The sequence below is a fragment of the Canis lupus genome, chromosome 6, assembly GCF_011100685.1.
Source record: "Canis lupus familiaris isolate Mischka breed German Shepherd chromosome 6, alternate assembly UU_Cfam_GSD_1.0, whole genome shotgun sequence".
In the NCBI taxonomy this organism is placed as follows: Eukaryota; Metazoa; Chordata; class Mammalia; order Carnivora; family Canidae; genus Canis; species Canis lupus.
The window spans coordinates 8979134-9006054 of NC_049227.1; the positions used below are offsets into that span (position 1 = coordinate 8979134).

The window sequence follows — 26921 nt, forward strand, 5'->3', positions numbered from 1 at the left end:
AGGGCAGAGACCAGGTACAGAGTTGGAATTGGTTCCTTTATGGAAAAACTGAAAATATAATAAAAATTAAAATAAAACCAGTTTTAAAAAAGCCAGCCCCTGGAGTTTCTACCTCCTGCCTCTGGCCCTCCAGAGGGATGAGGCCCCAACCCCAGGGCAGCAAAAGGATGAGGGCTTTCTGCCCCTCCTCTTTCCCCATTCTATCCCCATCTTTATCTCCACAGTGGGGGCCCCCGGGAGGAACCAAACCTGGGTAGGGGAGCAGGGACCCAAGGCCCCGTGGCCCAGGGAGGGAGGCTTGGTATGCACCCAGCCCCAAAGCTCCCGGCCTGTAGTGTGGGCATGGGCAGGGCCCCTCTTGGCCTGGGCCCAGTGGGGTGGTAGCTGTTAGTTCCAGATCTTGAGGAAGGAGTCCCAGGAGCCTGTGGCCACAGCCATGCCATCATCAGTGACCCCGAGGCAGCTCACACGGTTGTCGTGGCCGGCGAGGACACCTGTGATGGAGGACCATCAGAATCCAGCCACCTGGGGTCCCTGCCCCCCACCCCAGCGCCCAACACACACCTGCGCGGTCGCCTTTCATGGCGTCCCAGATGTTGCAGTTGAAGTCATCATAGCCGGCGAGCAGCAGCCGGCCGCTGCGGGAGAAGGCAACAGAGGTGATGCCACAGATGATGTTGTCATGGGAGTACATGAGCAGCTCCTGGTCAGCCCGCAGGTCGAAGAGGCGGCAAGTGGCGTCGTCGGAGCCAGTGGTGAAGGCATAGCCATTGGGGAAGAACTGCAGGACATAGGAACAGAGCAGGATGAGGGACACAGCAGAGCCAGTAGCCTGGCAGAGACAGGCCAGCCCAGCTCGACTCAGAACTTACTGCCACGGCATTGATGTCTGACTCGTGGCCAATGAAGGTCTGTCGGCACATAGAATCCCGCACGTCCCACAGCTTGATGGAGGCGTCACAGGCACCTGACACAAAGGTGCGGCCATCGGGGGCCAGCGATAGGGACATCACATCTCCGCTGTGTCCAGCAAAACCCACTGTCTGCTGGCCTGTCTCAATGTCCCACAGGGCACTGGAGATAACAGGAAGGAGGAAGGGATCAGAGAGGGGTGCAGGGCAGACTCCTTGCCCCTTTCCCCTCCAGGTGAGCCCAGCCCTGATAGAACCTTAAAGGAAGGGGCACAGGGAGCCACTGGATCACAAGAAAGGGAGGCAAAGTGTTCAGAAGGCCCTTGCTCGCTTGGAGCATATACTATACACTAAACACCAAGGCAGGGGCATCCCAGGCAGGAAGTATTGGTGAGCCCTGACTACACAGCCCTGGCAGGGCCTCACCAGGTGGTGTCCCCAGAGCTGGTGATGATTTGGTTGTCATCCAGGAAGCGGCAGCACGACAGGTACCCTGGGGAAAGGGGCTGGTCAGCCGAGTCTCTAACAGCGGGCAGCACAGCCCCACCCCCTGCTACAGCGCCAGAGCCCTGCCAGGTCCCTCTCACCAGTGTGGCCAGGCAGCTCCCGGCTGACCCTGACATTGCCCTCGCGGGTCTTGAGGCTGTAGATGGAGCAGATGTTGTCCAGCCCCCCACAGGCCACAAAGTTCCCTGAGGGCGCATAGGCACAGGTCATGACCCAGGAGGAGCGCAGAGGGATGGCATGGACCTGGAGAGAAGGGGCAGTGCCCAGGGTCGGAGACAGCCAAGGCCTGTGGCCCTGCCCCATCCAGCCTCAGGCATCACCTCTACCTTGTTGGTGGTATAGCTGTCCCAAATGATGAGCTTCCCATCCTGGGAGGCGCTGACCAGCAGCCTATTAAAAAGTGGTGGGGGAAGAGGCAGAGGGATCAGGGTGTGAAGCTCTCTCTGGAGACAGGACACCTTTCCTCCTCTCTCATTGGGTGGGAGGCCCTCTGAGGTAACTCCAAGCAGCAGCCCAAAAGTTCCTGCTGGGATGGTCCTGTTTCCCACTCCCTGGGGCTGTCTGGGAGTCACTGTCTTCCCAAATACACTGAGCAATGTAGGCGTCCCATTCATCCCACTAGATTGGGGAGGTTGCAACCCCTGCCCCTTTCTGCGTGTTGTAAACTCAGGCCAGGACAAATACAAAAGCTCAGCACACGGCCCCAACCACACACAAACACACCTTGAGTCTGTCCCCCAGTGCATGGCATAGATTTTTGCCAGGTGCCCACGGAGGGTCCTCCTTGTCCTCATCTGGATCCTCCCCACTGGGTCCAGCCCAGCTGTGATCTGGAGGTAGAGGCAGAATGGGCTCAGGGAGGTTCAGGTAGCATGGCCCACCAAACAGTATGCCTCAAACCCTTGGTCCTTCCCTAAACCCCAAGTCCGGCCCTGGATTCATCTCACCTGGGTCAGTGTTGAATCCCCACATGCTTTTCGGGCATCCTATAAGAGATGGCATGGCGGACCCCATCAGAAAGAGGCAGGAAGAGAGGGGAAGGAGGAGGCAGGGAAAGAGATGACAGAGGAGTGGAGAGGAGATAGTGAGAGGCTAGAGTAGCCACACACACAAATCCGCCCCCAGCCCAACCCAGTAGAAGCAGGCCACCTGGCCCTGCCCCCTCAGCCTCCCCAGCCCAGCGGCCAGGCTCTCACCCGGATCTGGTTCCGGAGCTGCTCAGCCTCCTGTCTCAGTTGCTCCAGCTCACTCATGGCGCCGGGCCCGTGGGGCGGGGTTGGGGGCGGCTGGGGGCCGCGGGACGGGGGCTGGGGGAGACAGCTCCTCGCCGCTGGCCCGAGGCCTGGGGGATGCAGGGCTGACGTCAGGCCCAAGGCCGCCGGGGAAGAAGGGGGAAAAGGCGGGGTTGAAGCGCGGCCCGGAAGGGGTAAGCGCCGGTCGGAGGGGGGAGGGGACAGCAGCGGGGGCCGCGGTCCCCCAACCAGAACCGGGGTCTCCGGCACAGGAGCGATGTTGCCCAGGAAGAGGTGACTTCCCCAATCTTCCTCCCGCCCCCCGGAAACGGAGCGGGAAGTGCAAGAGGAAGCGCAGGGGAAACCCCTCCCTCGGACAGCAGCCCGGGCGGGACACCCGCGGCAGGAACTGAAGGGGGGGGGGACGGGGAGGGGGAAGGGGCGGGGAGAGTCCCTTCGAAAACAGACCTGGCGTCGGCCCGGGCCCGCACAGGCACCGCCCTCCTAGCACCTAATTTTAAAAGGGGCGGTGCCTCTTTAAATTCACCCCCACACGCCGCACACCCTCCACACACACCCCCAGCTTCGACTGGGGTGGGGGAGAGACCAGAGAGGGAAGCTGGGCTGTTCGTGGGGTTGCCTAGGCAACCGTCACCCGGACTGAGAGCACCTCATTGGTGAAGTGCCCCCACCCTAGCCCTGTTGCCAAGGCAACCGCATCCAAGGCAAAGACCTGTAGGGTGGGTGACCCCACCCCCGGCCCCCTCGCCCCCTCGCCCCCGCCCGACCCAGCCTCCCGCCCCGACCCAGAACCCGCCAGAGTGGCTGTTTACAGGATTTGGGAAAGCCTATTGGCACTAATGGGTTCGGGACGGCTCACCCCGGATAATCCCCGGGCCGGCTGCGCCCCATTAGCCGCCCACGGCGGGCGGAGGGGAGGGTGGAGGGGAAGGCAGCCCCAAGCCGCTGCTCCTTCCAGCGCCGAGGCCGCTCGCCTCGGCGCGCCCGCAGAAAGCCCATGGGAGCCACTCTCGAGTAATTAGTGCTCCGAGGAGAGGTCCCCGGCCCCGAGGCGTGGAGCTGCTCTCTCCCAGACGCGGGCCGGCGGGCGGGCTGGCGGCCCCAAGCGGCCCGGCCCTGCGCCCTCGGCACCCCAGGAGCCCAGCCGCGGAGCTCCGCGCCGGGGCCCCAGGGACCTGGCTGGCTCTGCTCCAGTGCCCGGAGTCCGGCCCCCCTCTCTGGACACCTGTGTGATCTGGCCAAGCACACTGCACTCTGCCGACCCAGGCGTCCCCCACCCAGCTCCCACTTCCCCCAGGTCCTGGGCGTTCCTCTTCCCCACTGACATTTCCCCTCTGCCAGCTCAGCTCTCTACGCTAGGGCCGAGAGACGCCCCTCCATAGGAGCGGGGGGCTGGCAGAGTCTCCCACTCCACCTCCCCAGCTCCCCAGGACAAAGCCTCTTCCTTCCAGTTGCCCACAGCCCAGGCCGGGCGGCAACGCCAGAGACCGGGGCATAAGGAAGGAGGCCAGGAGGAAGCCGCGGGGGGCGGGGGCGACGCTTCCAGCCCTCAATCCCCATCACCCTCTAGGGCCCCCTCGGCGGCCCTCGGATTCTGGGCATACAGCAGCCGGGGCCCCAAGGAGAAACAGGGGTGCCGCCGCCCCCGCAGGTCCGGCGGGGCGACGGGGAGGGGACATGGGAGGGTCCCGGATCTGGCAGCTGGAAGGCGCGGGCCGGTGCCGCGCTGCGAAGCGCAGTGGGCCTGGCCCTCCGGCCCCCACGACCTCCATTTTGCCCAAAAGAAAGCAAGGCGTGGGGTGAGGGCGTCCGGGAACTGGGCTTGGGGTGAGGGCCAGTAGAGGAAACAGGGTGCCGAGGTCTCCGGTCTAGGGTAACGCGGCCAGAAAACGCGGCCAGAACCCAAATCGAGGGTAGGGTGGAGGCGAAAAGAAGGGTGGCCTCGCGGCCTTGCCTGCCTCTGAGGATTCTGGAGTTCTGCTGGGCGAATGCCGGCATGGGTGCAACATGGGAGGGCACGAAGGGTGCTACCCAGGGGCAAACAGGAGGGCGGTGATGGGGGGAAAGGGGGCGGGACCGGGCCTAGAGGAAGACCGGAATTTGGCCCCCCAACTTCTCAGGGCGCAAGAAGCAGGAGGGGCTGGGTTGGGGGCTGGGGTCAGGGAAAATGCCCCTGATGAGGCAGGGAGCGCGTGCGTTATTGGGGACGAGGGTCCCCCCCAGTTCCCCTTCCGGGTTTGGGAGCGACGGAGCCAGAGGAAGGGAGGGGAGGTCTGGGGTGCTACGTCCGCTCTCAAAAGGCCAGACCGGGGAGACAGAAGGAAGAGAGGTTCCCCCACGGGAATTTGGGTCTGGGGGACAGGAGGACTTCTTTTGTCAGCGGAGGTACCTGTGGCGGTGGGACTCTGCGAAGGGTCGCTAGAGGAGCGCGGGAGGTCCTGTCTTCCTCCGCGGCGGAGGCGGCAGCGGCGGCGACGCGGATGGATTTCCTCAGTCACCCCAACTCAACCGTCCAGCGCTGCTCTCCCCAGAGCGGAGGGATCCCGCCCGCCAGTGACGCGGCCGTCGCCGCCGCGCCCAGGGCCCGGCTGGGCGAAACCAACTCCTTAGTGGTGGGGGGACGCCGGAAGGCAAAAGACCCCTTCAGGGACAAGGATTGACTCCGTCACAACAGAGATATCACACCACACGATTTCGACGCAAAACGGATCAAAATTAATGCTTTGCTTTCCGAAAAGGCGCAAGACATCCCCCCCGGGACTGACAGAGGTGGTACCGGCGTAGGGGAGGGGAGGGAGGGTAGGAAAAAAAAAAAAAAAAAAAAAAACCGCTCGCTGGTCACGTGACCTACCCTCCCGGATTGGGCGGCTCCAGACGGGGTTCGGGAGCTCGACGCCCCAGTTCTGGGTTCGGCACGCCCCTGCCCCAGTGAGACCACGCCCCTCCACCGGCCTGGGACTGAGCCCGGCAGATGGAGACCCGCACGGGACCCGGCCGGCGACTCTGACGCGGCCGAGGGGGAGAGCTGCTCTTCTGAGAGCCCCCGAGGAATGATGCGGGCCCCTGAACCTGGGAACGGTGAGAAGTGTCGTGCCCGGGAAGTTCCCCGGCGTTGCCCGCTGGGCTTTTGTGAAACTCCACGGGGCTGCGTGACACTGTGATAACTCATATTTATTGAGTTCCATACTTAATCTAATCCTCACGACAGTGTTGTGCGTTTCAGGACTAGCATTGTCCCCATTTTGTTGCAGTGGAAGCAGACTCCTAGGACTCCAGAGTTGAGATACGAACGAGGCAGCCTTAGCGACTTAACTGTGCAGTCATATCAGTACACTAGCCTCTTGAGGAACGCTCCCGAGCACCATCCCTGTAAAGGAATGAGAATGTAAGCCCAGGCCTTAGCTTCCACACCTGTAAAATGAGTGTTGACTGTCGCCTGCCCTGCAAGTCACATTGGATTGTGAAAATGCTTTGGAAGCAAAGCATTTTCAAAGTTCACCTCAATGAAGAGTCTTCACTGAGTCCTCATTGAATTTAAAAGTGAAAGTATTAAAACTGACTTCTTGTGGCCTCCATTAAAGACACTGGAAGAAGCTTTCAAAGCACAATATTTTTAAGAATGTAAGAAAACAGTCACATTCTTCTTTATGCACAAATCCCGTTGATGTGCACTTACTAATTCAATGATATATTTGTAGGAGGTGATAGATGTCAGTTAGGCATTAGAATTTGGAAGGGACCTTAATGGATAATTCACTTCAATTTCCTGTCAATCTACAGATGGGCAAAGTGACTTCCCAAAAGTCACTTAGAAAACTGGCAGCTTAGGACTAGAACCCAATTTTATTAATCTCCGTAGGGCATCTGACACTGCTTCCTCTCACTTTTGGCTTCACTTTTCCTCTCACTTTTGGCAAATACGCTTCTTTGTCTTGACACATTCACCAAATATTCAGTCTCTGATGCATGAGGCACTGTCCTAGGCCTTGAGGATACAACCATGAAAGGGTGCATCCTTCCTCTGCCTACAGAGAGTTTACACTGTACAGAGGAGACAGATGGTAGATGATCATTGAAATGACCATTGGTGCTGGTGGCTTGAAATGTGACATTTGCTAAAAGCAGAACATTTGGGAGGGGAACACATTTGGGGAGGAAGATCAAAAATTTTTAAATTGAGGACATGTTAGGTTTGTAGCGCCTCAGAGAAGTGCAAAGAAGAATGTTCAGAAAGTGGCTGTCAAACCAGGTCTGGGGCTCCACAGAAGAGCAGGAGTTGGAATAAAGCCTTGGGAATGAGTGGCGTTTTAGAGCAGATGAAGTCATAAAGAGACTCAGGGAAAAGACAAGATGGCCCAAGACCAAGCCCTGAGGAACTCCAACATTAGAGGTCAGGGAGAGGAGAACAAGCTGCCAAAGGAGAAGCCAGAGAGCTAACAGGAAAATCAGGAGAATATGGAGTTCTGGAGCCCAAAAGAAAAGAATGTTCCAACAAGGGAATGGTAAACTGTGTTGAATGCTGCAGAGAGATGAAGCAAGACAGGGCTGGGAAGTGTGCATGAGATTAACGAGGAAGCCAGTGGTGACTTTGTCAAGAGCACTTGCAGTGAATGCAAGTTTGCTTGCAGTGGGCTGAGGGTAAGTAAAAAAATGAGGCAATGGGGACAACCAAAGTGGCCAAAACTCTGGGAATCTTGATTTGGAGGAGGTAGGGGATAGAAAGGTGGGGCTACATATGATGAGAGGAGAATTTGAAATCAAGGTATTTGGGTTTTGATAGGAGCTACTGGAGCTTGTTTAGATGGTAATGGGAAGGATGGGAGTTGGGGGAGGTGAAGGATACAGAGGTAGGGGATGGCCAATGGGGGATCCCTGGGTGGCGCAGTGGTTTAGCGCCTGCTTTTGGCCCAGGGCGCGATCCTGGAGACCCGGGATCGAATCCCACATCGGGCTCCCGGTGCATGGAGCCTGCTTCTCCCTCTGCCTGTGTCTCTGCCTCTCTCTCTCTCTCTCTCTCTGTGTGACTATCATAAATAAATAAAAATAAAAAAAAATAAAATCTTTGAAAAAAAAAAAAAAGAGGGGATGGCCAATGGATGACCGATTTCTCTGAGAAGGCAGGATCCCTGGAGAACATGTGGAGAACCTGGCTCCCATGGGTCATGGGATATACTTCCTCCTCCTTCTGACTCTTCTTTCTCAGACTTCTCCTTGGTCCTCCCTTTCTCTTCTAGGCATCTGTAAACATTGTTTCTCCCAGGATCCCAGCTTCAGCCTCTTTTTCTCACTGGTCACTTCCTCCATTACTGTGACTATCCCCTAATTGCCCATATCTTTCAAATCTCCATGTCCAGCCCAGATGTCTCCCCCCAGGTGTAGACTTGGTGTATGTCCAACCACAGCCTGAATATCTTCATCTGGATGCTCGCAGAAGAGCTGATTGTTTTGTTTTGTTTTTTAAAGATTTTATTTTTTTATTTTTATTTACTCATGAGAGGCACAGAGAGAGAGAGAGGCAGAGACACAGGCAGAGGGAGAAGCAGGCTCCACGCAGAGAGCCTGATGAGGGACTCAATCCCCGGGTCTCCAGGATCATGTCCCCAGCTGAAGGCGGCGCTAAACCGCTGGGCCACCGGGGCTGCCCCAAGAGCTGATTGTTAAAACATTTATTATGCACCACTGATCACAGACATGTCACATTCAACACATTCAAAACTAAATTAATCCTCTTCTACCCCACCCCACCCTGCCTAACCTTACCCTTTCTCTGAATCTCTTGGCCCAGTTAACAGCATTGCCATCCATCCAGGGGCTTCTTGTGCCTTCATTCCCCATATCCAAAGATGGTCAGCTAATTAGGGTATAGGCCAAGCTACTATAACAAAGAGTCCCACAAATTCAATGGCTTAAGAGACAAATTTAAAACATCCTCTAGGACTGTGGGGGCATCTCTGCCATCCTCAACACCTAGCTTCCATCTCTCTGTATACTGTGGCCCAAGCAGCTTTCCACAATCATACCTGAATTTCATCCATTGGGAAGGGGGATGGGGTGGAAAGCACAAGTTCTTTCTTGTTTAAGGACAACAATAACTTCCTTTTTTTTTTTTTTTTTACAACAATAACTTCTGCTCAGAGGTTGGCCAGTTGCAAAAAATGGCTGGGGAAATGTAGTCTCTAGCCATATGCCCAGCTAAAATGTTATTAATAAAGAAAGAAGGGAGATAACCATTGATGTAAGACTAGCAATCTGTGTCACTGGTGGATACATCCTGTCAATGCTACCTCTTGTATATTGCTTAAATCCATCCCTTCTACCATATGCTAAATGCTGTTACCCTAGCCCTAGTCTATATTCTGGCCTCTAAGATAGTTCCTCTCTATTCATCTACCAAACAGCTTCCAGACATATCTTTCTGAAATGCAAATTAGATCATATAACTGTTGTTCAAAATGATGTAAGAGTTCCCCATTGGTTCCGTGAGAAGGGCCACACTTCATGATGCACAGTCTGGGTCTTGTCCCCTCTTTGAATGCCTTCCACTCCCCAAGTCCAATCCTACTTCCTTGTCATCTGGGAAAATTCAGTTCAGTTTAGTTTAAATACTGCCTCCCTGACCACACTGTTGTTTGTGCCCCACTGCAATGTTGGCTCCATTCCTACTGCGGCCTTTACTGGACTGTTTATTTCTGGGCACTTGCCACCTTCACTAGAGAGGGGCTCCCTGTGAAGCCAAGACACTTGATGTATCTGGCAGGGAACTGGGGAAGAGCCAACCACGGAAGGAACAGACCCTCACAAGATGCCAAATCATTTCCAAGGTGTGGGGGGCAGAGGGTCCTGGCCCTACCACCTTCAACATCATTACCAGATGTTCAGGTTTGGCCAACCTAGTGTAGGCTGAAATGTGTGAACCTCCAGGTGATTTTCTTAAATTAATGATTTAACCCTCCATCTTCTAGGATAGACATTCAACCCTAGGAGAGTCATATCAAGTTGGGTTTTTTTTTTTTTTTTTTTGGTTTTTTGGGGGTAGATTTTATTTATTTATTTATTTACTTATTTATTTGTTTGTTTGTTTTTAAGATTCCATTTATTTATTGATGATAGACACACAGAGAGGCAGAGACACAGGCAGAGGGAGAAGCAGGTTCCATGCAGGAAGCCCGATGTAGGACTCGATCCCGAGACTTGGGGATCAACCCCTGAGCCAAAGGCAGATCCTCAACCGCTGAGCCACCCAGGCACCCCTATTTATTTATTTGACAGAGAGAGAGAGCATGCACAAGTAAGGAGAGTGGCAGGCAGAGGGAGAGGGAGAAGCAGACTTCGTGCCAAGCAGGGAGCCCGACGTGAGGCTCAAACTCAGGACCCTGGGATCATGACCCGAGCCAAAGGCAGATGCCCACCCGACAGAGCCACTCAGGTGCCCCGAGTTACATCAAGTTTTATGAGCCATTTTATTCCTAATGTCCATCAGGTATCTAGAAAACATTTATGAAAAGAGTAGAAGCAAGGCAACATTTTCTCCAGAGAATACTTTTCACAGGCCACAGCTGAAATCTCAGCTGTGTCATCTACCAGCTGAGTGACCTTGGGCAAGTCACTTAATCTCTCCATGTCTGTTTCCCCTACAAAATGTGGATAATAATCAGATCATTATAAGGACTGGAGTACTTAACATTTGTAAATCACTTAAAATGCTTTACATCTAGGCACTGGATGTTTTGTGTTTGCTAAATAAAAATAGGATTTAGTTATGAACAAGTTGGTCTTTGGCTACTTTTCCACTGTCATTTCCCCCTGACTCTGATCTCTGCCAGCAGCTCTTGTGCAACTCTCTTTCAAGACTAAGCTCCTAACTCCACATATGCCAGAAATGATCATGTCTCTAGAACTTTGCATGTGCTATTCTTTGTGTGAAAGACCTTTCCTACCTTGTTCACCAGTGAACTATTCATCCTTCACAATTCAGCTCAAACTTCACTTCTAGAAGCCTTCCTGGACTCCTGGAGACAGGCGGCCCCTCCTTCCTCTGGGCCCCCATTTCTTGCCACTTTCGTGCATGCCTAAGCTCCCCACTACAGCAAAACCCCTTGAGGGCAAGAATATATCTTATCCATCTCAGTATTCCCATGTCTTGCACAAAGACGTTTGCTGAATCAACGAATGGATAGTGAAATATATTAATAACCTTTTACCTTACATAATACAATAGAATCATAATACAAAAGAATGACAAATGAAAATTGGCCACAGTTGACTGGAAGGTAAATCAAGTCCAGTCGTGTAGTCAGCCAGCTATAGAGGAAAAACCATGAGAGGAAAATTCAGTTCTCATTACAGTATTACAGATTTCTAATTTATGAATAATAATAGTAAAGCCTCAAAAACTCCCCAAGAACATTCTTAGGGCCAGTGTTTACTGAATAGTTCCTGTGTGCCCAGCTCTTAGCCAGGCACTTGATTCTGGCATCAGATTGAGTCCTCACTACCAGCCGTCCTACAGATAGGGACAATGAATCTTGGACTGGGACACAGAAGTGTTGTGAAATAAGGTCATTTCTAAACTGGCTGATGAGAAATGTGAGTTCTAGTCCTGGCTCTGCCAAGAGTGGGTTGTCTGACCCAAGACAGGGACCTGCCTCCATCTGGGGAAACCTCTGTAAAATTGAGGTGCTAGGGGATCCCTGGGTGGTTCAGTGGTTTGGCACTTGCCTTCAGCCTGGGGCGTGATCCTGGAGTCCCAGGATCGAGTCCCACATCGGGCTCCCTGCATGGAGCCTGCTTCTCCCTCTGCCTGTGTCTCTGCCTCCCTCTCTCTGTGTCTCTCAGGAATAAGTAAATAAAATCTTTAAAAAAATAAATTGAGGGGCTGGATCTATGATCAATAATATTTCTCCTGACTTGAGGCAGTCTCTGGACTGGGTTAAGAGAGGGAACTGACAAGGTGAATTTGTAGGGGAAGTGAAGCAACTTCATTAAATGTCAACAAAAGGAGAGGTACAGGCCACGAATAGAATCACTTTCTACTCCAGTGTTCCTGTAATCCTCACCTCAGCAACAACAATAATAATAACAGTAATAACAATTTTGTAAGATAAATGCAGGTGTCAAGAGGTCAAGGGACTCATCCAGTCATCTAGGTCTCAATTTATAGAGGCCAATGACTAACTCAGAAATATTTCAGTTTCCCAGCACTGAGTCAGCTCTCTCCCCTACAGCTCACCTCTCCCACTTAAGCCTGGATGCCTCCAGTCTGAGGTTCTAGGCCTGGACTCCCAAACAACATTGGGCATGTGAAATGCCACTCTTGCCAGTGGGTGATCAATGAGCCACCTTAGTCTCTTTCAGAGCGGGCATCTGGTGAGCAGAGAAACTTCTGGGGCATTGGTTGTCACAAGGTATCCTCTTCCTGTGCCATCCATGGTCTTTTTTTCCTTTCCCTTTCCCTTTCCTCTTCTTTTTCTTTCTTTCTTTCCTTTTCTTTCGTGTGTGTGCCAAAACCCGCTATCCATGGTTTTAATGCTTCCCTCACACTCAGCAAATAGGTAAGAGTGCCCTCAAAACAAACATTCACATGCATATACAGACATGCATATGCACATGCACACATCCTGACACGCATAAACGCATACATATAGGCACACATCTACACACATGCTCACATAAGAGTCGCTCAGCTAAGCCAAGCTGTCGGAGCTGCTCCTTCACCTTTGCTATTAAAATTGCTGTGGAGGTGGTGTCAGGCCAGGAAAACAGCTGGGGAGAGATAGATGGGGAAAGGGAGCTGAAGATGGGTTAGCTGAGCACGGGTACACGTGTATATGTATAGGGCCCAGGCACCGGGGACGGGAGAGGAAAAGGGGGCACTAGAAAGACAAGGATAGAAAGAAACAGGGAGAAGATGGAGACACGCCCCCTCCTGTACCTCTCTCCTCCTTCCCTTCTTCCTTTCCCTCCTTCGCCCGGTGATTTCATTCAGACTTGGGTATGGCAGAACCTTGATCAGGAGCCAGAGAATGGACGACTCTCCAGGACTATGGTGCCCTTTTCTCGACCCCATTTAAAAAAAGTAAGAGAGCAGGGGCCCCGTGAGACGTCCTGAGGCGTCCTGGTCTCCAAATGGACAAGGTTTCCATCTCTTGTGTACGTCTGCTCTCTACCTGGCTATCTGTTAGAATCGATCTCGAAGTCCTTGCTATCCTCCCCACAATCTTAAAGTTGCGGTGTCTGCCCCTTTAAAGCAGCAGCCCCGGGTCCGGTTATTGTCTCGCCTTGCAGCCAATCCACGGCGTCATTGGGGGCGGGGGATCCGGCCTCCTGATTGGCTACTGAGCGCCCCGCCCCGCCCGGGATCCCGGGAGCTGTCCGGCCGCCTCGGTGCTGATCCCGTCGCCGCCCACGGGCCGTGAGCAGCGCTAAGAGGGCATTATGAGCGGGGGCGTCTACGGCGGAGGTGAGCTAGCCTCGGGCTTCAGGCTACCCAGCCTGCTGCGGCCTCACCGGCAGCCCTGCACCCCGAACCCGCGCGACCTAAGCTCTGGGCACCCTAGGGCCTGTCACCCCGGCGCTCGAACGGGTCCAGCCCTGGGTTTGGGTCCTGCGCCACTCCTACCTTGGTCCTCCCAGGTCGGTCGTTTGCGCGCACTGGGGTCACTCTCCACCATCCAACTCACCTCCTCCCGGCCCCCTGGCCCCTTCTTTCCCGGCAAGGAGAGTGGCCTGAATAAGGCCACTGGGCAAGAAGGGACTCTGGGGAGGCTTGATCCCCACTCCCAGGACCCCGGACTTCAGGCCGAGCTCCTACTTGCCCCGGCAAGCGTTGAAGGTGGCGAGACTGGCTCTGCCTTGACCTCCTCTCCGAGCTATCCAGGGGGAGAGAGTTTGGGAGAGGTCCCCTCACACACCTGTCTCCCCACACAGATGAGGTGGGGGCGCTGGTCTTTGACATTGGCTCCTTCTCAGTCCGCGCTGGGTACGCTGGGGAGGACTGCCCCAAGGTGAGCCTTCCAGCCCCATCCCCAAGTCCTAGGGCCTCGGACTCCCCTCCAGGCTTCCCAGTGACCCAGGGTTCTCACAACACAGAGAGAAGCTCTGCAGAGCGGGAATGTGGGAGTAAACCCAGGGGCGGGCTGAGGGCCTTGCTATGGGTCTGGATAGGGGCAAGAGGTTGATCCCTCTTCCTGCCCATGCCCCCTCCAGGCTGACTTCCCCACCACGGTGGGGCTGCTGGCCGCGGAGGAGGGGGGCGGGCTGGAGCTGGAGGGGGAGAAAGAGAAGAAAGGGAAGATCTTCCACATCGACACCAACGCCCTGCATGTGCCTCGGGATGGAGCAGAGGTCATGTCGCCCCTCAAGAATGGCATGAGTAAGGAGCCCCCACCCACTGTCTCCCACCACAGACCAGGATCCCACTCACCACAACCCAGGACATATCACCCCACACTTACAGAGTCTATCTTGCAATTGCCCACATCCCAGGAATTCCCTCACAGCTTCCCACAGCTGACTGGTTCCCAGCCCAGGGGCCCAACAGATTCCCAGGAAGGGGGGATTTCTGCTAGAACTGATCTCACTTCCCCTCCCCTGGACTTGGCATCCCTCCTTCCTTTGCTTTCTGTCCCTGGACCCCTGCCGGCCCACCTTCATCTCTCCACGCTGGCCTCCTGGCTCCAGTTGAGGACTGGGAATGCTTCCGCGCCATCCTGGATCACACCTACAGTAAACACGTCAAGTCCGAGCCCAACCTGCATCCAGTGCTCATGTCTGAGGCCCCGGTAAGTGCCTCACCCAAACCCTAGTCCAGCCCCAGGTGCTCCCTACCTCCTTTCTGCCATTCACTTCTCCCTTCTTTTTTTTTTTTTTTTTTTTTCACTTCTCCCTTCTGAAAGCATCTGCCATTGATCACTCCACTTAACTTTTCAGACTTTTCTTCCAACTCCACCATCTTCAAGCACTTTTTTTTTTCCTCCCTGGTTTAGTCTTTATCCCTCTCCATCCTCCTGTTTTATCCATTCATATCTTTTGCCCATTCAGCCTTATCCACTGCTGTTTCTCCCCCTCCCCCCCCCCACCAAAGTCCTTTTGGACTTTTTAACTTAAAATTTTTGTCAATGTTATATATGCACATAACCACTTTGATTTAGAAAATATGTTAAAGAAAAAACGGCCATTCATATCCTCTTCCTTCCATTCCACTTTTCCAGAGGCAACTGCTTTTCATTTAGAGAAGTTTTGTCATATTATTCTATATCTCTAAATATCCCATTCAAATGCTGCTTGTGGATTTTATAGTTTTAGGGATTTATTTCCCACTGTAGAAAATAAATATTGAGGGGTATCTGAGTGTCTCAGTCAGTTGAATGTTGGGACTCTTCATTTTGGCTCAGGCTGTGATCTTAGGGTCATGAGATTGAGCCCTGCATGGGGCTCCATGCTCCATGGGAATCTGCTTGAGATTCTCTCCCTCCCCCTCCCATTCCCCCTCCTTCTCCTTGTACACACTCTCCTCTAAAAAAAGAAAGAAAGAAAAAAAGAAACATTGAGCTCTCTTTCCTCCTCCAGCCCACACCACACACTTCCCTCATTCCTCACCTTTAAGTATAGTTGTATTTTAGATTTCTAAAAAAATTATTATTCAGTATTTACATTCTTGTGTTTATATATGGTAATCAAGCCTCAGGCAGGCAATACTCTGGTCACTTTTCCTTTCCTGCACAGCTCCTTTACATAGAACTGAAAATTGCACTGATTTTTATTTTGCTTAGCTTTCTATTTATTTAATGATATGACCCTAAGTTATTCATCTGCTATTATTTATCTGCTTATGTTATCTATATCCTTTCTCAAACATTAGCTCCATTAGATATTCTATCAATTTGGTCTTTTTGAAGAAATCTCTCCAAAAACCCACTAATTGCTCCACTTTGGACTTGTTGCCTTCTATACAAAAGACATAGCTATCATCCTGACATCTCCCTTCACCATCATCTTAGGGCATCCCCTCACGTCTCTCCCGTAATAGAAGTCCTGTTTCTTGAATCTCATTACTCCTTTTCTTGATGTACTCCCTTGTTTTCATAGAGCACATCCTCCAGTAACTGCCTTATAAAGGTCATGAGAGGTAAAAAATGTTAGGACCTTGCATGCCTGACCTTGATTGATAGCTTAGCTAGATATAACATCCCAGATTGGAAATCTTGAAGGTACTGGGATCCCTGGGTGGCGCAGCAGTTTGGCGCCTGTCTTTGGCCCAGGGCGCGATCCTGGAGACCCGGGATCGAGTCCCACATCGGGCTCCCGGTGCATGGAGCCTGCTTCTCCCTCTGCCTGTGTCTCTGCCTCTCTCTCTCTCTCTCTCTGTGACTATCATAAATAAATAAAAATTAAAAAAAAGTTTAAAAAAAAGGAAATCTTGAAGGTACTTTTCCATTGTCTTCCAGCATCTACTGTTGCCATCAAGAAAGCAGAGCTATCTAATTCCTGATCTTTCGGTATAATGTTTTTTTTTGTGAAAGCTTATAGAATTTGCACTTTGTCCTCAGTGTTATATAATTTTTCAATATCGTATTGCTTAATTTTCATCCATTGCTTTAGACACTCAAATTGATATTCCTTCAATCTGGAAACCTATGTCTTCCAATTCTGTGAAGAAAAATCAGTCATTATTCAATTAAGTATTTTAAATTACTTATTTGATAATTTATTTCTCTCACTATTTATCTGTTCTCTCTTTTGGAAAATATTATTTGGATTTTGCACCTCCTGAACTGATCCTCTCCTTTTCTTATCTTTTTTCTTATGTTTTCCTTCTTTTCCTCTTTTCCTCTAATTTCCAAGATAATCCCTCACATTTATTTTTCTTTTTAAAAAAATTTTTTTAAATTTATTTTTTTTTAATATTCATAAGGACCAACTTTATTGAAAGTAGATGCACAGAGAGAATGCAGCATAAAGAAGTGTTTCCAGGATCAAACCCTGGGTGATGCTTTTACATTTACTATAAAGAAGAGAACCTTCCAGGGATCCCTGGGTGGCGCAGCGGTTTGGCGCCTGCCTTTGGCCCAGGGCGCGATCCTGGAGACCCGGGATCGAATCCCATGTCGGGCTCCCGGTGCATGGAGCCTGCTTCTCCCTCTGCCGGTGTCTCTGCGCCTCTCTCTCTCTCTCTCTGTGACTATCATAAATGGATAAAAAAAAAAAAAAAATTAAAAAAAAAAAAAAAGAAGAGAACCTTCCAGTAGAGTAGCTACTTATTTTTGCTGAGGGTTCTCTGCTTTTCTGCATGCTCCACTATCTTCTCTTCCACGTAAAGACCCTTCTGCTTGCGCACGGCGTTCATGTACTTCCGGGCCTGGTTCTCAGAATCAGCCTTTTCCCCAAAGTTCAAGTATTCTTCCTCGGTGGTCGGCACCCAGAAGGGGTCGCTGGGAATGATCTCCCAGTGGCTGAACACCAGCTGCAGGCTGGCTATACCCCATTTAATTTAATTTAATTTAATTTAATTTAATTTAATTTAATTTAATTTATTCATCTGAGACGCAGAGAGAGAGGCAGAGACACAGGCAGAGGGAGAAGCAGGCTCCCTGCAGGGAGCCCAATGTGGGACTTGATCCCAGGACCCTGGGATCATGCCCTGAGCCAAGGCAGACACTCAACTGCTGAGCCACCCAGGTGTCCCTCAACTTTATTTTCAACCCTTCTATTGGGTTTTTCATTTCTGCTCCTGTATTTTCAATTTCCTAGAGCTCTTTTTTGTTCCATGAATGTTACCTTTTAGAACATCCAATTCTTAATGGGTGCAATATCATCTATTATCTCACTCAGAATATGATTAGTTTTGTTTTTCCAAAGTTTTCATTTCCCTGCACAATCTCTGTTCTTCCAATTTTTTCCCCATGCCCTTTTTCTTCTTTTGGTGTTGGGAGGCCCTATGTCTTGCTTTTTAAAAAAGATTTATTCATGAGAGACACAGAAAGAGAGGCAGAGACATAGGCAAAGGGAGAAGCAGGCTCCCCAATGTGGGGCTTGATCCCAGGACCCCAGGATCATGACCTGAGCCAAAGGCAGATACTTAACCACTGAGCCACCCAAGTGCCCCTCTATCTCATTTTGAGGCTTTTCTCAGATTTCTGAGAAATCTTTGGTTGTCTGCCTGTGTTTGCAAGTGGTGGACTAAGATACTGATTGGAAGCTGTGTGGGACAAGGCACTCATTGACTGTGGTGATAGAGGATGTTGCTATATGATGACCTGCCTGGGATGATTGTTAGGCAGCCTCTGATAGTTGGCAGCTTTATTTTTTTATATAATAAATTTATTTTTTATTTTTTTATTGGTGTTCAATTTGCCAACATACAGAATAACACCCAGTGCTCATCCCGTCAATTACCCCCTCAGCGCCCATCACCCACTCACCCCCACCCACCCCTCCTCCCCTTCTACCACCCCTAGTTCGTTTCCCAGAGTTAGGAGTCTTTATAGTTGGCAGCTTTAGATCTCATGTAACCCACAGGGAAGACTTGTACCCTACAGATAGGCCTAGCGACCCCCTTTCGGGGAGCCAAGTGAAGCAATAGGGCTGAGATTCTCACCATTTAATATACATGGAATCACTTTCTTCTCCTGTTTTTTTTTTTTTAAGATTTTATTTATTTATTCATGAGAGACACAGAGAGAGAGAAGCAGAGACACAGGCAGAGGGAGAAGCAGGCTCCATGCAAGGAGCCCGACGCGGGACTCGATCCCGGGTCTCCAAGATCATGCCCTGGGCTGAAGGCAGGCGCTAAACCGCTGAGCCACCCAGGGATCTCCGTCTTCTCCTGTTTTAAATATAGTGTCTTCTTTACTCCTGTGTCAAGTATCCCATCGGTCCAGAGACCCTCAGTTTTACTCTGTCTAGGGAATTAAACTTTCAGTCTTCTGTGGAGGCTGGAGTGAGTAATAACCCAGTGACATGGAACTGGGGAGAGAGTTTTGGGAGCTGTTACTTGAAGAACTTTAAATAATCTTATTTTAGCTTTCCCTTAACCTTACCTGCCAGAGGTACTCAAAACTACCAATTCCCAAACCCTCTGAGGATTCTGCAATTTCCTGGCTTTTTCCCACTACCAGCTTAGGAGTCAGTGTTGAATCTGTTAAGCCAGTTACCACTCAACTATCTTTCTTTTTTCTTTTTTTTTTTTAAACTATCTGATTTTCAACCTTCAAAACTATGTTTCTGTTTTCTCCTTCCTTATTATTCCCAATCCTTGAGGGTATCTGTCTCTTCTTTTTTTGAGGTAAAATTCACATAACATAAAATTAACTTTTTTGATGTCAACAGTTCTATGCCATGAAACACATTCATAATGTTGTGTAGCCCTCATCTTTTTCTACCTCCCAACATTTTCATCAGCCCAAAAGAAAATATGTTTTCATTAACCAGTTTCTCCCTACTCTCCTTGCCCTTGGCAACCAACCATCAATTTGTTTTCTGTCTCAATCAATGTATCTATTCTGGATCTTTCTTATAAATGGTATCATACAACATGTGACCTCTCATGTCTGTATTCTTTCACTTAGCATAATAGTTTCAAGGTTCATCCATGCGGTAGCATATATCAGTATTTTATTCTGTTTCATGGTGAGTAACATTCCATTGCATGGATATACCACACCACAATTTGTTTTTCCAATTAATCCATTCATGGACTTCTGGGTTGTTTCCATCTGTGGCTATTGTGGATAGTGCTGCTATGAACAGTTGTGTATATGGATTTATTTCAGTACCTGTTTTCAGTTCTTTTGGATACATAAGTAGGAGTGGAATTGCTGGGTCATATGGTAATTCTATGTTTAACTTTTTGAGGAACTGCTGATTGTTTTCCACAGTGGCTGAACCATTTCACCTTCCCAATGGCAATGTACAAGTGTTTCAGTTTCTCTATATCCATTTTTTTCTTAATTATTATTAATACTCTAGTGGGTATGAAGTGGTATCTCGTGATTTCAAATTGCATATCCCTCATGGTGGCCAACAATGTTAAGCATCTTCTCGTGGGTGGTTGGCTTTTGTGGCTTTAGGTCTTTTGGTTTTTTTTTTAGAGATTTATTTATTTATTTATTTTAGAGAGACAGAGCATGAGCAGGAGGAGGAAAAGGGGAAGGGAGAGAGAATCTCAAGCAGACTCTGAGCTGAGTGCAGAGCCTGATGAGGGGCTCGATCTCACAACCATGATATCACAACATGAGCCGAAACCAAGAGTCAGGCACTTAACCAACTGCACCACCCTGGTGCCCCCCTTTTTAGAGTAACCTCTATGCCCAAAATGGGGCTCAAACTCACAACTCCAAGATTAGGAGTTTCATGCTGTACTGACTGAGCCAGCCAGGTGCCATGGATTTATGTCTTTTTTAAATTGCCCCTTTATTATACTTTTCCTGGGATCTTGGAAGGGGATAAAACTGGATGTTTGTATTCAATCCACAATTTCTACTAGAAACCCTCTTCCCAGCTTTCATGCCTTTGAGATGACTTAAATGGGGAAGAGGGATAAACCGGAGGCTGATAGAATTATACAGTAAAGAACAGTGGGCCAGAAGTCAAGAGACTATAACTCTACCAAGCTCTACCAAGGGCTTTGTGTGTGAACTTGGTCAAGTCACTCTCCCTCTCTGAGTTTGGTTTACTTCAGGGTTTGGATTATAATCTTTAAAATTCTTTGTACTTCTCACATTCTAGAGTTATATGTGGATCTAGAGACCTGACCTCTGTCCCCAGTCCAAGTCTTCTGTGTATGTGTGTGTGTGTGTGTGTGTGTGTGTGTGTCTGGGCCTCTCCTTTTTTGAATCCTCCCCTCCTGCACTTTCTCCCCAGTGGAACACACGGGCCAAGCGGGAGAAGCTGACAGAGCTGATGTTCGAGCAATACAACATTCCTGCCTTCTTCTTATGCAAGACAGCTGTACTTACTGCGTATCCTCTGGCTTGAGCTGCTCTGGCTGGGTGGAGGGCCAGGGTGGGGTTTATGTGGTGTGTCAAGCTGGAGGCTGGACCTGATTCTGTGGAGATTAGTGTCCTGGATGGGCAGACACCCACCCTGTGCTCCATTAGTGCAGAGGGGCCCCTGTACACTAAATGCCTTTGACCCTGGGGTGGCCAGATCAGCAGTTCTTTCCTATTCCTTGGATAAGACTGAACAGAGAGAGAGACAAAGAGGGAGGAAAGGAGGGAGAGTTGGACCATAGACAGCAGGGGCTGCAACTGAAGAGAACAAGGAAGAATATATAACAATCAGCATTCATTTTTTTAAGGATCTACCTTATGTTGACCCCTGTGCTAGGCACTGGGGCAATATGGCCCCTCATTTCAAGGAGCCCACAGAACACTGAACCAAGATTAAAGAGAAACTGGGAGCTCAGAAGAAAGAAAAAGAGGGAAAAGTTGTGATTCAGACAGGGAAGAAGTGACAGGAGTCTCAGGAACCTTTGTCCTGTGATGGGTCATAAACCAGAATGAGAGATTTGCAGAGTGTGAATGGACTGGACCAGGAGATCAGAGAGTGACCAGGGCAGACCTGAGTCCCAGTCCCTTCACTTGCTGCTGCTGTCTCTTTGACCTACCCGTCCCACACCAGCTTTGCAAACGGACGTTCCACGGGCCTAGTGCTGGACAGTGGGGCCACCCATACCACCGCCATCCCAGTACATGATGGCTACGTCCTACAGCAAGGTGGGGCCTCAACAGGGGTCGGGGACTCCTTGGGGAGGACCTGGCCCTGACACCCCCTCCCTTTCCAGGCATTGTCAAGTCGCCCCTAGCAGGGGACTTCATCTCCATGCAGTGCCGGGAGCTCTTCCAGGAAATGGCCATTGACATCATTCCACCTTACATGATTGCTGCCAAGGTGGTGTCTTTGGGGAGCCTGGGGCACTTACCCTATGACAGTTGACCCACTGACCCACTAGATATCAGAGAGAGGAGTGTCAGAGCCCCCAGAGGACCCTGAGTCCAGTTCCTTAAGTTATAATCAAAGCATCAGAGATTGGACAGGCTGAAGGACATGGCCAAGGTCATACAGCTAGCTGGTAACAGGAGGTATGAGGGCCAGTGCGGCAGACCCAGGTTCAAGGTCTGCCTCTGCCATGTAAGAGCTGTGTGACCTAGAGCAGATCAAAGCTTTCCGAACCTCAGTTCCTTCCCCTGTGAAGTGGAATTACAGCATATACGGCAGCTGTGAGTGTTGAGACACTGAAAGGGTCCGCCCTGGACTCCCACATGGAATGTGGCTCAGGAAAGGCTACTTCTTTAAGGTTCTCGTCTCCCACTGTATCCCCCATGCCCTCAGCTTTCTCCAGCCTAGGCCTTTCAGATCAGCTGTACCTGTTGCATGAGTGGCAAACATGGGGACAGGCTCTCCCCATTCTCTCTCCTTTGAGAGAGAAGGAGGAGGAACACCTTTTGTGGGCAGCAGAGCAAAGAACTCAGTGCCTGTTAGCTGCAGGAGCATGGGTGTGGTCAGGGTGGGCTGGGCAGGAGTGGAGTGGGAAGGATGCTCATAGGCTTTGTGCCCCCAGGAACCTGTACGGGAGGGCGCCCCTCCAAACTGGAAGAAGAAGGAGAAGCTCCCCCAGGTTTCCAAGTCCTGGCATAACTACATGTGCAATGTGAGGAGACGGTCCCCTGAAACAACCCCTATCCCTCCCAGCTCCTGCTCCCCTGCCATGAGTAGAGGGGAAGGGACAGAGAGGCCCTGCAGGGGTGGCTTGGGGGTGCTGAGGAGGGACACCAGGCCCTCACTGCTCACCGTGTCCCTGGGTCCCCAGGAGGTGATCCAGGACTTCCAGGCCTCTGTGCTACAGGTCTCAGACTCTCCCTATGATGAGCAGTAAGTGAGCCCATGGCTGAGGGATGGGACAGGGGGCAGGCCTGGGATTCAGAGGGTACCTCTGGTCCCCTGTGAGCACCCCCAGGCAGAGTCTCTTTTTCCTGGGCAGGGTGGCTGCGCAGATGCCCACGGTACACTATGAGATGCCCAATGGCTACAACACAGACTATGGTGCTGAACGGCTCCGCATTCCCGAGGGCCTGTTCGATCCCTCCAATGTCAAGGTTGGGTGGGTGGAGGGTATTGAGGTGGGGACTGGTTGGATTCCCTGGATGCCAACGTTGGGTGTGAGGGAGGCTGGGAAGGATCACTGGGGTCTGGGGAGAGAGGGCAGAGGCCCAAAACCCAGATCACCTTTCTTGGCAGGGCCTGTCGGGGAACACCATGTTGGGTGTGGGCCACGTGGTGACCACCAGCATAGGCATGTGTGACATCGACATTCGCCCGGTGAGGCCCAAGCCTGTGTCTGGGCCCAGGGGCCCAAAAGTAGTGGGGAGACAGGGAGGGGCTGTGCCCTGAAGGCACACTCCTCTCTGCACTCAGGGCTTGTATGGCAGTGTCATTGTCACCGGTGGAAATACCCTGCTCCAGGGCTTCACTGACAGGCTCAATCGGGAGCTTTCCCAGAAGACCCCACCGGTAGGAGCCCTCCCCCAACAGGGTCCTGGATTCCTGTCCTGGCTTAGCTCTCCAGGACCCAGTCCTTCCTCCTTCCTCAACAGCAAGTGTTCTGGCCACCAGAGCAGACCCCTCCCCCTGCGGCTTCCCAGTCTTCCCCACTTCTAGCCCTCTCCCTTCCCAGAACCCAGGTGTCTGCTTCCCCCAGCCCCTCTTTCCCCCCAGAGCATGCGGCTGAAGCTCATCGCCAGCAACAGCACCATGGAGCGCAAGTTCAGCCCCTGGATTGGGGGCTCCATCTTGGCCTCACTGGTGAGAGGAAGGGGCCTGGCCTCGCACTGACTGTGGGAACCAGGCAGACCCAGACATCCCATCCCCTTGTCCGCCTCCTTATTCATTCATTCAACAAACTTTTATTTTTGAGAAAGAGTAGGCTCCCAGAAGGGTGAATGCTCCATCAGGACAAATCAGGGAGCAGAAGGACAGGAAGCTGGAGAGATTAGTGGAAGTTGAGGCTATGGACGAGGCACCCACTATACTTAGCAGAAGAGAGACACTGGAAGTTTGGGGCAAAGAAGCAATGTGACAGTCACAGGCATGTTTGGGAAGACTATGTCCAGAATGAGTCTTTGGAGATCAGAGTATGAGCCAGACACAAGGGCACCTTGGGAAGAGGCTCTTTCCATTGTCCTAGAGTCACAGAGTGAAAGCAGTGAGGATGGGGTGGTGGGCAGGAGGCAGATAGAGGAGACAGGCAGGCTGGTTCTGGAGCAATAGGTGGTGAGTCCTCTCTGGACCTGCTGTGGGACACAGGCAAGATGCTGAGCAGGGAGCTGGAGATGCAAACTATATCTCATGGGTGTCAGCCACACAGACAGGACAATGGGACCATGACAGAGCAAGAAGGTCATCTCCTAGAGGGGCAGCCCCCAAGGAGACAGAAACAGGGGTCAGAAATACAGGAGGCTGACAGTGTGAATTCATCCATCCAGTTATTGTGGCCCCCCACCCTGGGTGCCTGACATGGTCCCTGCTTCAGGAGGCAGCACAGACCAGCTGCTGAGCCCATTAAGCAGGAAGTCACCTCAAAATGTGCAAGTGTTCCTTGAAGGGAGGGCCTGATCTAGTTTCAGGGGCTCTAAGGAGCATTCAAGCTGAAGATGGAAGACTGAGTAAGAACCCTTGAGGCAAAGAAGGAGAGAGGATGCTTGGGCCATGGGGAGAGGCAGGGAGACCAAAGGCAATGGGCAGATGCTGTCAGACCCAAGTTTAAGAAGCTCAATGGGGCCACAGAGTGGAGAGTGGCTTGAACAGTGGCCTCCACTGTGACTGGAGTTTGACAGGGGAGTGGGTATCAGGCTGTAGAACTGGGAGCTCATGACACAATGTGGGCAGCATCTGGATGTGAAAAGTTAGAAGGAGTCTAGGATGATGCCCAGGATGCTAGCTCCTGGCAGCTGTGTCCAACAGGAATTTAATATGAGGAGCCACATATATAACTTGAAATTTTCTAGTAGGCATATTTTATAAGAGCCCCAAGAATCTGGTGAAAGTTAAGCTTAAAAAATATATCTTATTTGGGTTGCCTGGCTGGCTCAGTCAGTAAAGCATATGACTCTTTTTTTTTTTTTTTTTTTTTAAGATTTTATTTATTTGAGAGAGATAGCCAGGGAGAGAGCAGGAGCAGGGGGAGCAACAGAGGCAGAGGGGAACCTGATGTGGGGCTCCATCCCAGGACCCTGGGTTCATGACCCGAGCTGAAGGCAGATGCTTAACCAACTGAGCCACCCAGGCACTCCGAGTGTGTGACTCTTGATCTAGAGGTTGTGAGTTCGAGCCCCATGGTGGGTGTAGAGGTTACTTAAAAACGGAGTCAGCCAGATGCCCCTACTTAAAAATAAAATCTTAAAAAGAAAAGAACATACTTTATTTAATTCATTATATTCAAGATATTTCAATGTGTGATCAATATAAAAATGAGATGTTTTACATTCTCTTTCCTGGATTTAGTCTTCAGTATCCATTGTGTATTTTATAACTGTAGAGCACATCTCAATTTGACTAGCCATGGGATGCCTGGGTGGCTCATTGGTTAAGCATCTGCCTTCAGCTCAGGGCATGATCCTGGAGTCCTGGGATCGAGTCCCACATCAGGCTCCCTGCATGGAGCCTGCTTCTCCCTCTGCCTATGTCTCTGCCTCTCTCTCTCTCTCTCTCTCTCTAATAAATAAATAAAATCTTTTAAAAAAATTTTGGACTAGCCATATTTCAAGTGCCCAATAGCCACAGTGCTCAATAGCCACTACATTCACCAGCACTAGTATAGAAAATGAGAAAGGCCACTGAAGAAGGTTTGGGCCAGCTCTGGGGGAACTCAGTCACAGACATGCTGAATTTGAGGTCTTAAGAGACTCAGAAGGAGGTGTTTAAAGACAGTTGAGTATTTGGGTCTAGTGTTCAGTTCCAAGCATTGGCAATGGTAAATCGAGGGAGGAATAGGGTTTTGGAGCACAAGCAGAAGTCCCAGGAGTGGATGAGCTGGTTCGGGAAAGGAGAGAAACAGGGACAGTAGTACCAGGGACACAGGCACTAGCTTTCAGGCAGAGATTGAGCAACCATCAAAGAGAAGGAAGAGTTTGGGACGCCCAGCGCGATACCCTCGGGGGCAAGGCTCAGCGTGAGGGGTGGCCGGCAGAATGAAGAAAACTACATCCAGAAGTTAAGTGGTGCAGGAATGGTGAGGGTGAAGGAAAGATTCTTCTTGGGAATGCGGAGACTCCCTGATGGAGTGATAGGAGGAGGAATTGGGGGAGGGGAAGGGGGGCAGGTCGGCTGGCCTGAGGCTGTTAGCTCCCCTACTCAGCTCTAGCCCAGTGCGTGGCCCAGGGCAGACAGTGTGCAATAATTACTTGTTGAATGAATGAATCAACGTCAGGATTAAACGACAGGAGCAGGGGTATTCGCACGGAATATGAAAGAGGGCTGGGAGGCTTGGGGCGGTCGCTGCGGAAGGGATTGGGCTGGAGAGGCGGGGTCGGAGGGCGGGAGGAGGGTTTCCGAGGGGCTGGGCTTGCACTAGTGGAAGGTGCGGAGGTGCGTCCAGTTCCCCCGACCCTCCGCCCCGAGGCCGCGCTGATGGTGGCCTCTGTCGTCCCCCGTCCCCAGGGCACTTTCCAACAGATGTGGATCTCCAAGCAGGAATATGAGGAGGGAGGGAAGCAGTGCGTGGAGCGGAAGTGCCCCTGAGGGCGCCCCCTCAACACCCACACGCCCTCCCGCAGCGGTGGGGTAGAGGACGCCAAACCCGGGAGAGGGCTTCCCGGCTCGGCCTCAGCCAGCGCAGATCTAAGCCCCTACCCCCATGCCCTCGTCTCTTCCCCTGCCCTCTCGTCCGCTTAGATTGTGATGTTTCTGGGTTGAAAGAAGTAAAAATGTTTTAAGAAAAAAAGTTTGGCCTCCTTAGGTGGGTGGGCGGGAGTGGGGACGGGGGCCTGCGGGGAGGCGAGGGGAGGGCTACAGCTGCGTCCCCTGGTGATCCCACGGTGGACGCCGGGGCAAAGTCTGCGGGTGGGGGCAGAGCCCCAGGAGTCACGCAAGCCTCGGGTTTCAAAGGGGCCGGGACCTGGGGAGGGTCACGCAGCGAGGACCTGCCAGAGGCCCGCGAGAAGGCCCCCAGCTAGGAGCGGAGTTGGGGCGAAGCGGGTGCTGGAGACCCGACCCCCGGGCAGGGGAGGGGCGGAGCCGGGGACCAGCTTGGGTGGGG

At 51.5% G+C, this 26921-nt stretch overlaps 2 protein-coding genes across 3 annotated transcripts; one reads left to right on the plus strand and one right to left on the minus strand.

Moving 5' to 3' along the window:
- Positions 1-15: 15 nt before the first annotated feature.
- Positions 16-5212, minus strand: GNB2 (G protein subunit beta 2). The gene is made up of 10 exons (XM_038539243.1): positions 5061-5212; positions 2615-2760; positions 2366-2404; positions 2142-2248; positions 1745-1808; positions 1499-1661; positions 1338-1404; positions 873-1074; positions 565-781; positions 16-494 (listed from the first exon to the last, which is right to left on the minus strand). Exons 2-10 carry the CDS (start codon positions 2669-2671, stop codon positions 388-390), a joined length of 1023 nt encoding a protein of 340 aa, XP_038395171.1. The 5' UTR covers positions 2672-2760; positions 5061-5212; the 3' UTR covers positions 16-387.
- Positions 5213-5588: 376 nt separating this feature from the next.
- ACTL6B (actin like 6B) lies at positions 5589-26606 on the plus strand. 2 transcript variants are annotated; one of them, XR_005360565.1, is made up of 15 exons: positions 5589-7309; positions 12657-13130; positions 13598-13674; positions 13877-14042; positions 14351-14451; positions 20531-20628; positions 21290-21384; positions 21453-21559; positions 22230-22319; positions 22479-22540; positions 22650-22764; positions 22907-22987; positions 23084-23179; positions 23367-23470; positions 26324-26606. XR_005360565.1 is itself a non-coding variant. In XM_038539242.1 (15 exons), exons 2-15 carry the CDS (start codon positions 13106-13108, stop codon positions 26402-26404), a joined length of 1281 nt encoding a protein of 426 aa, XP_038395170.1. In that variant the 5' UTR covers positions 5592-7309; positions 12657-13105; the 3' UTR covers positions 26405-26606. The 2 variants fall into 2 exon arrangements, 1 of the variants encoding a protein (XP_038395170.1); XM_038539242.1 differs by having other exon boundaries at positions 5592-7309; positions 23384-23470.
- The last annotated feature ends 315 nt before the right edge of the window (positions 26607-26921 follow it).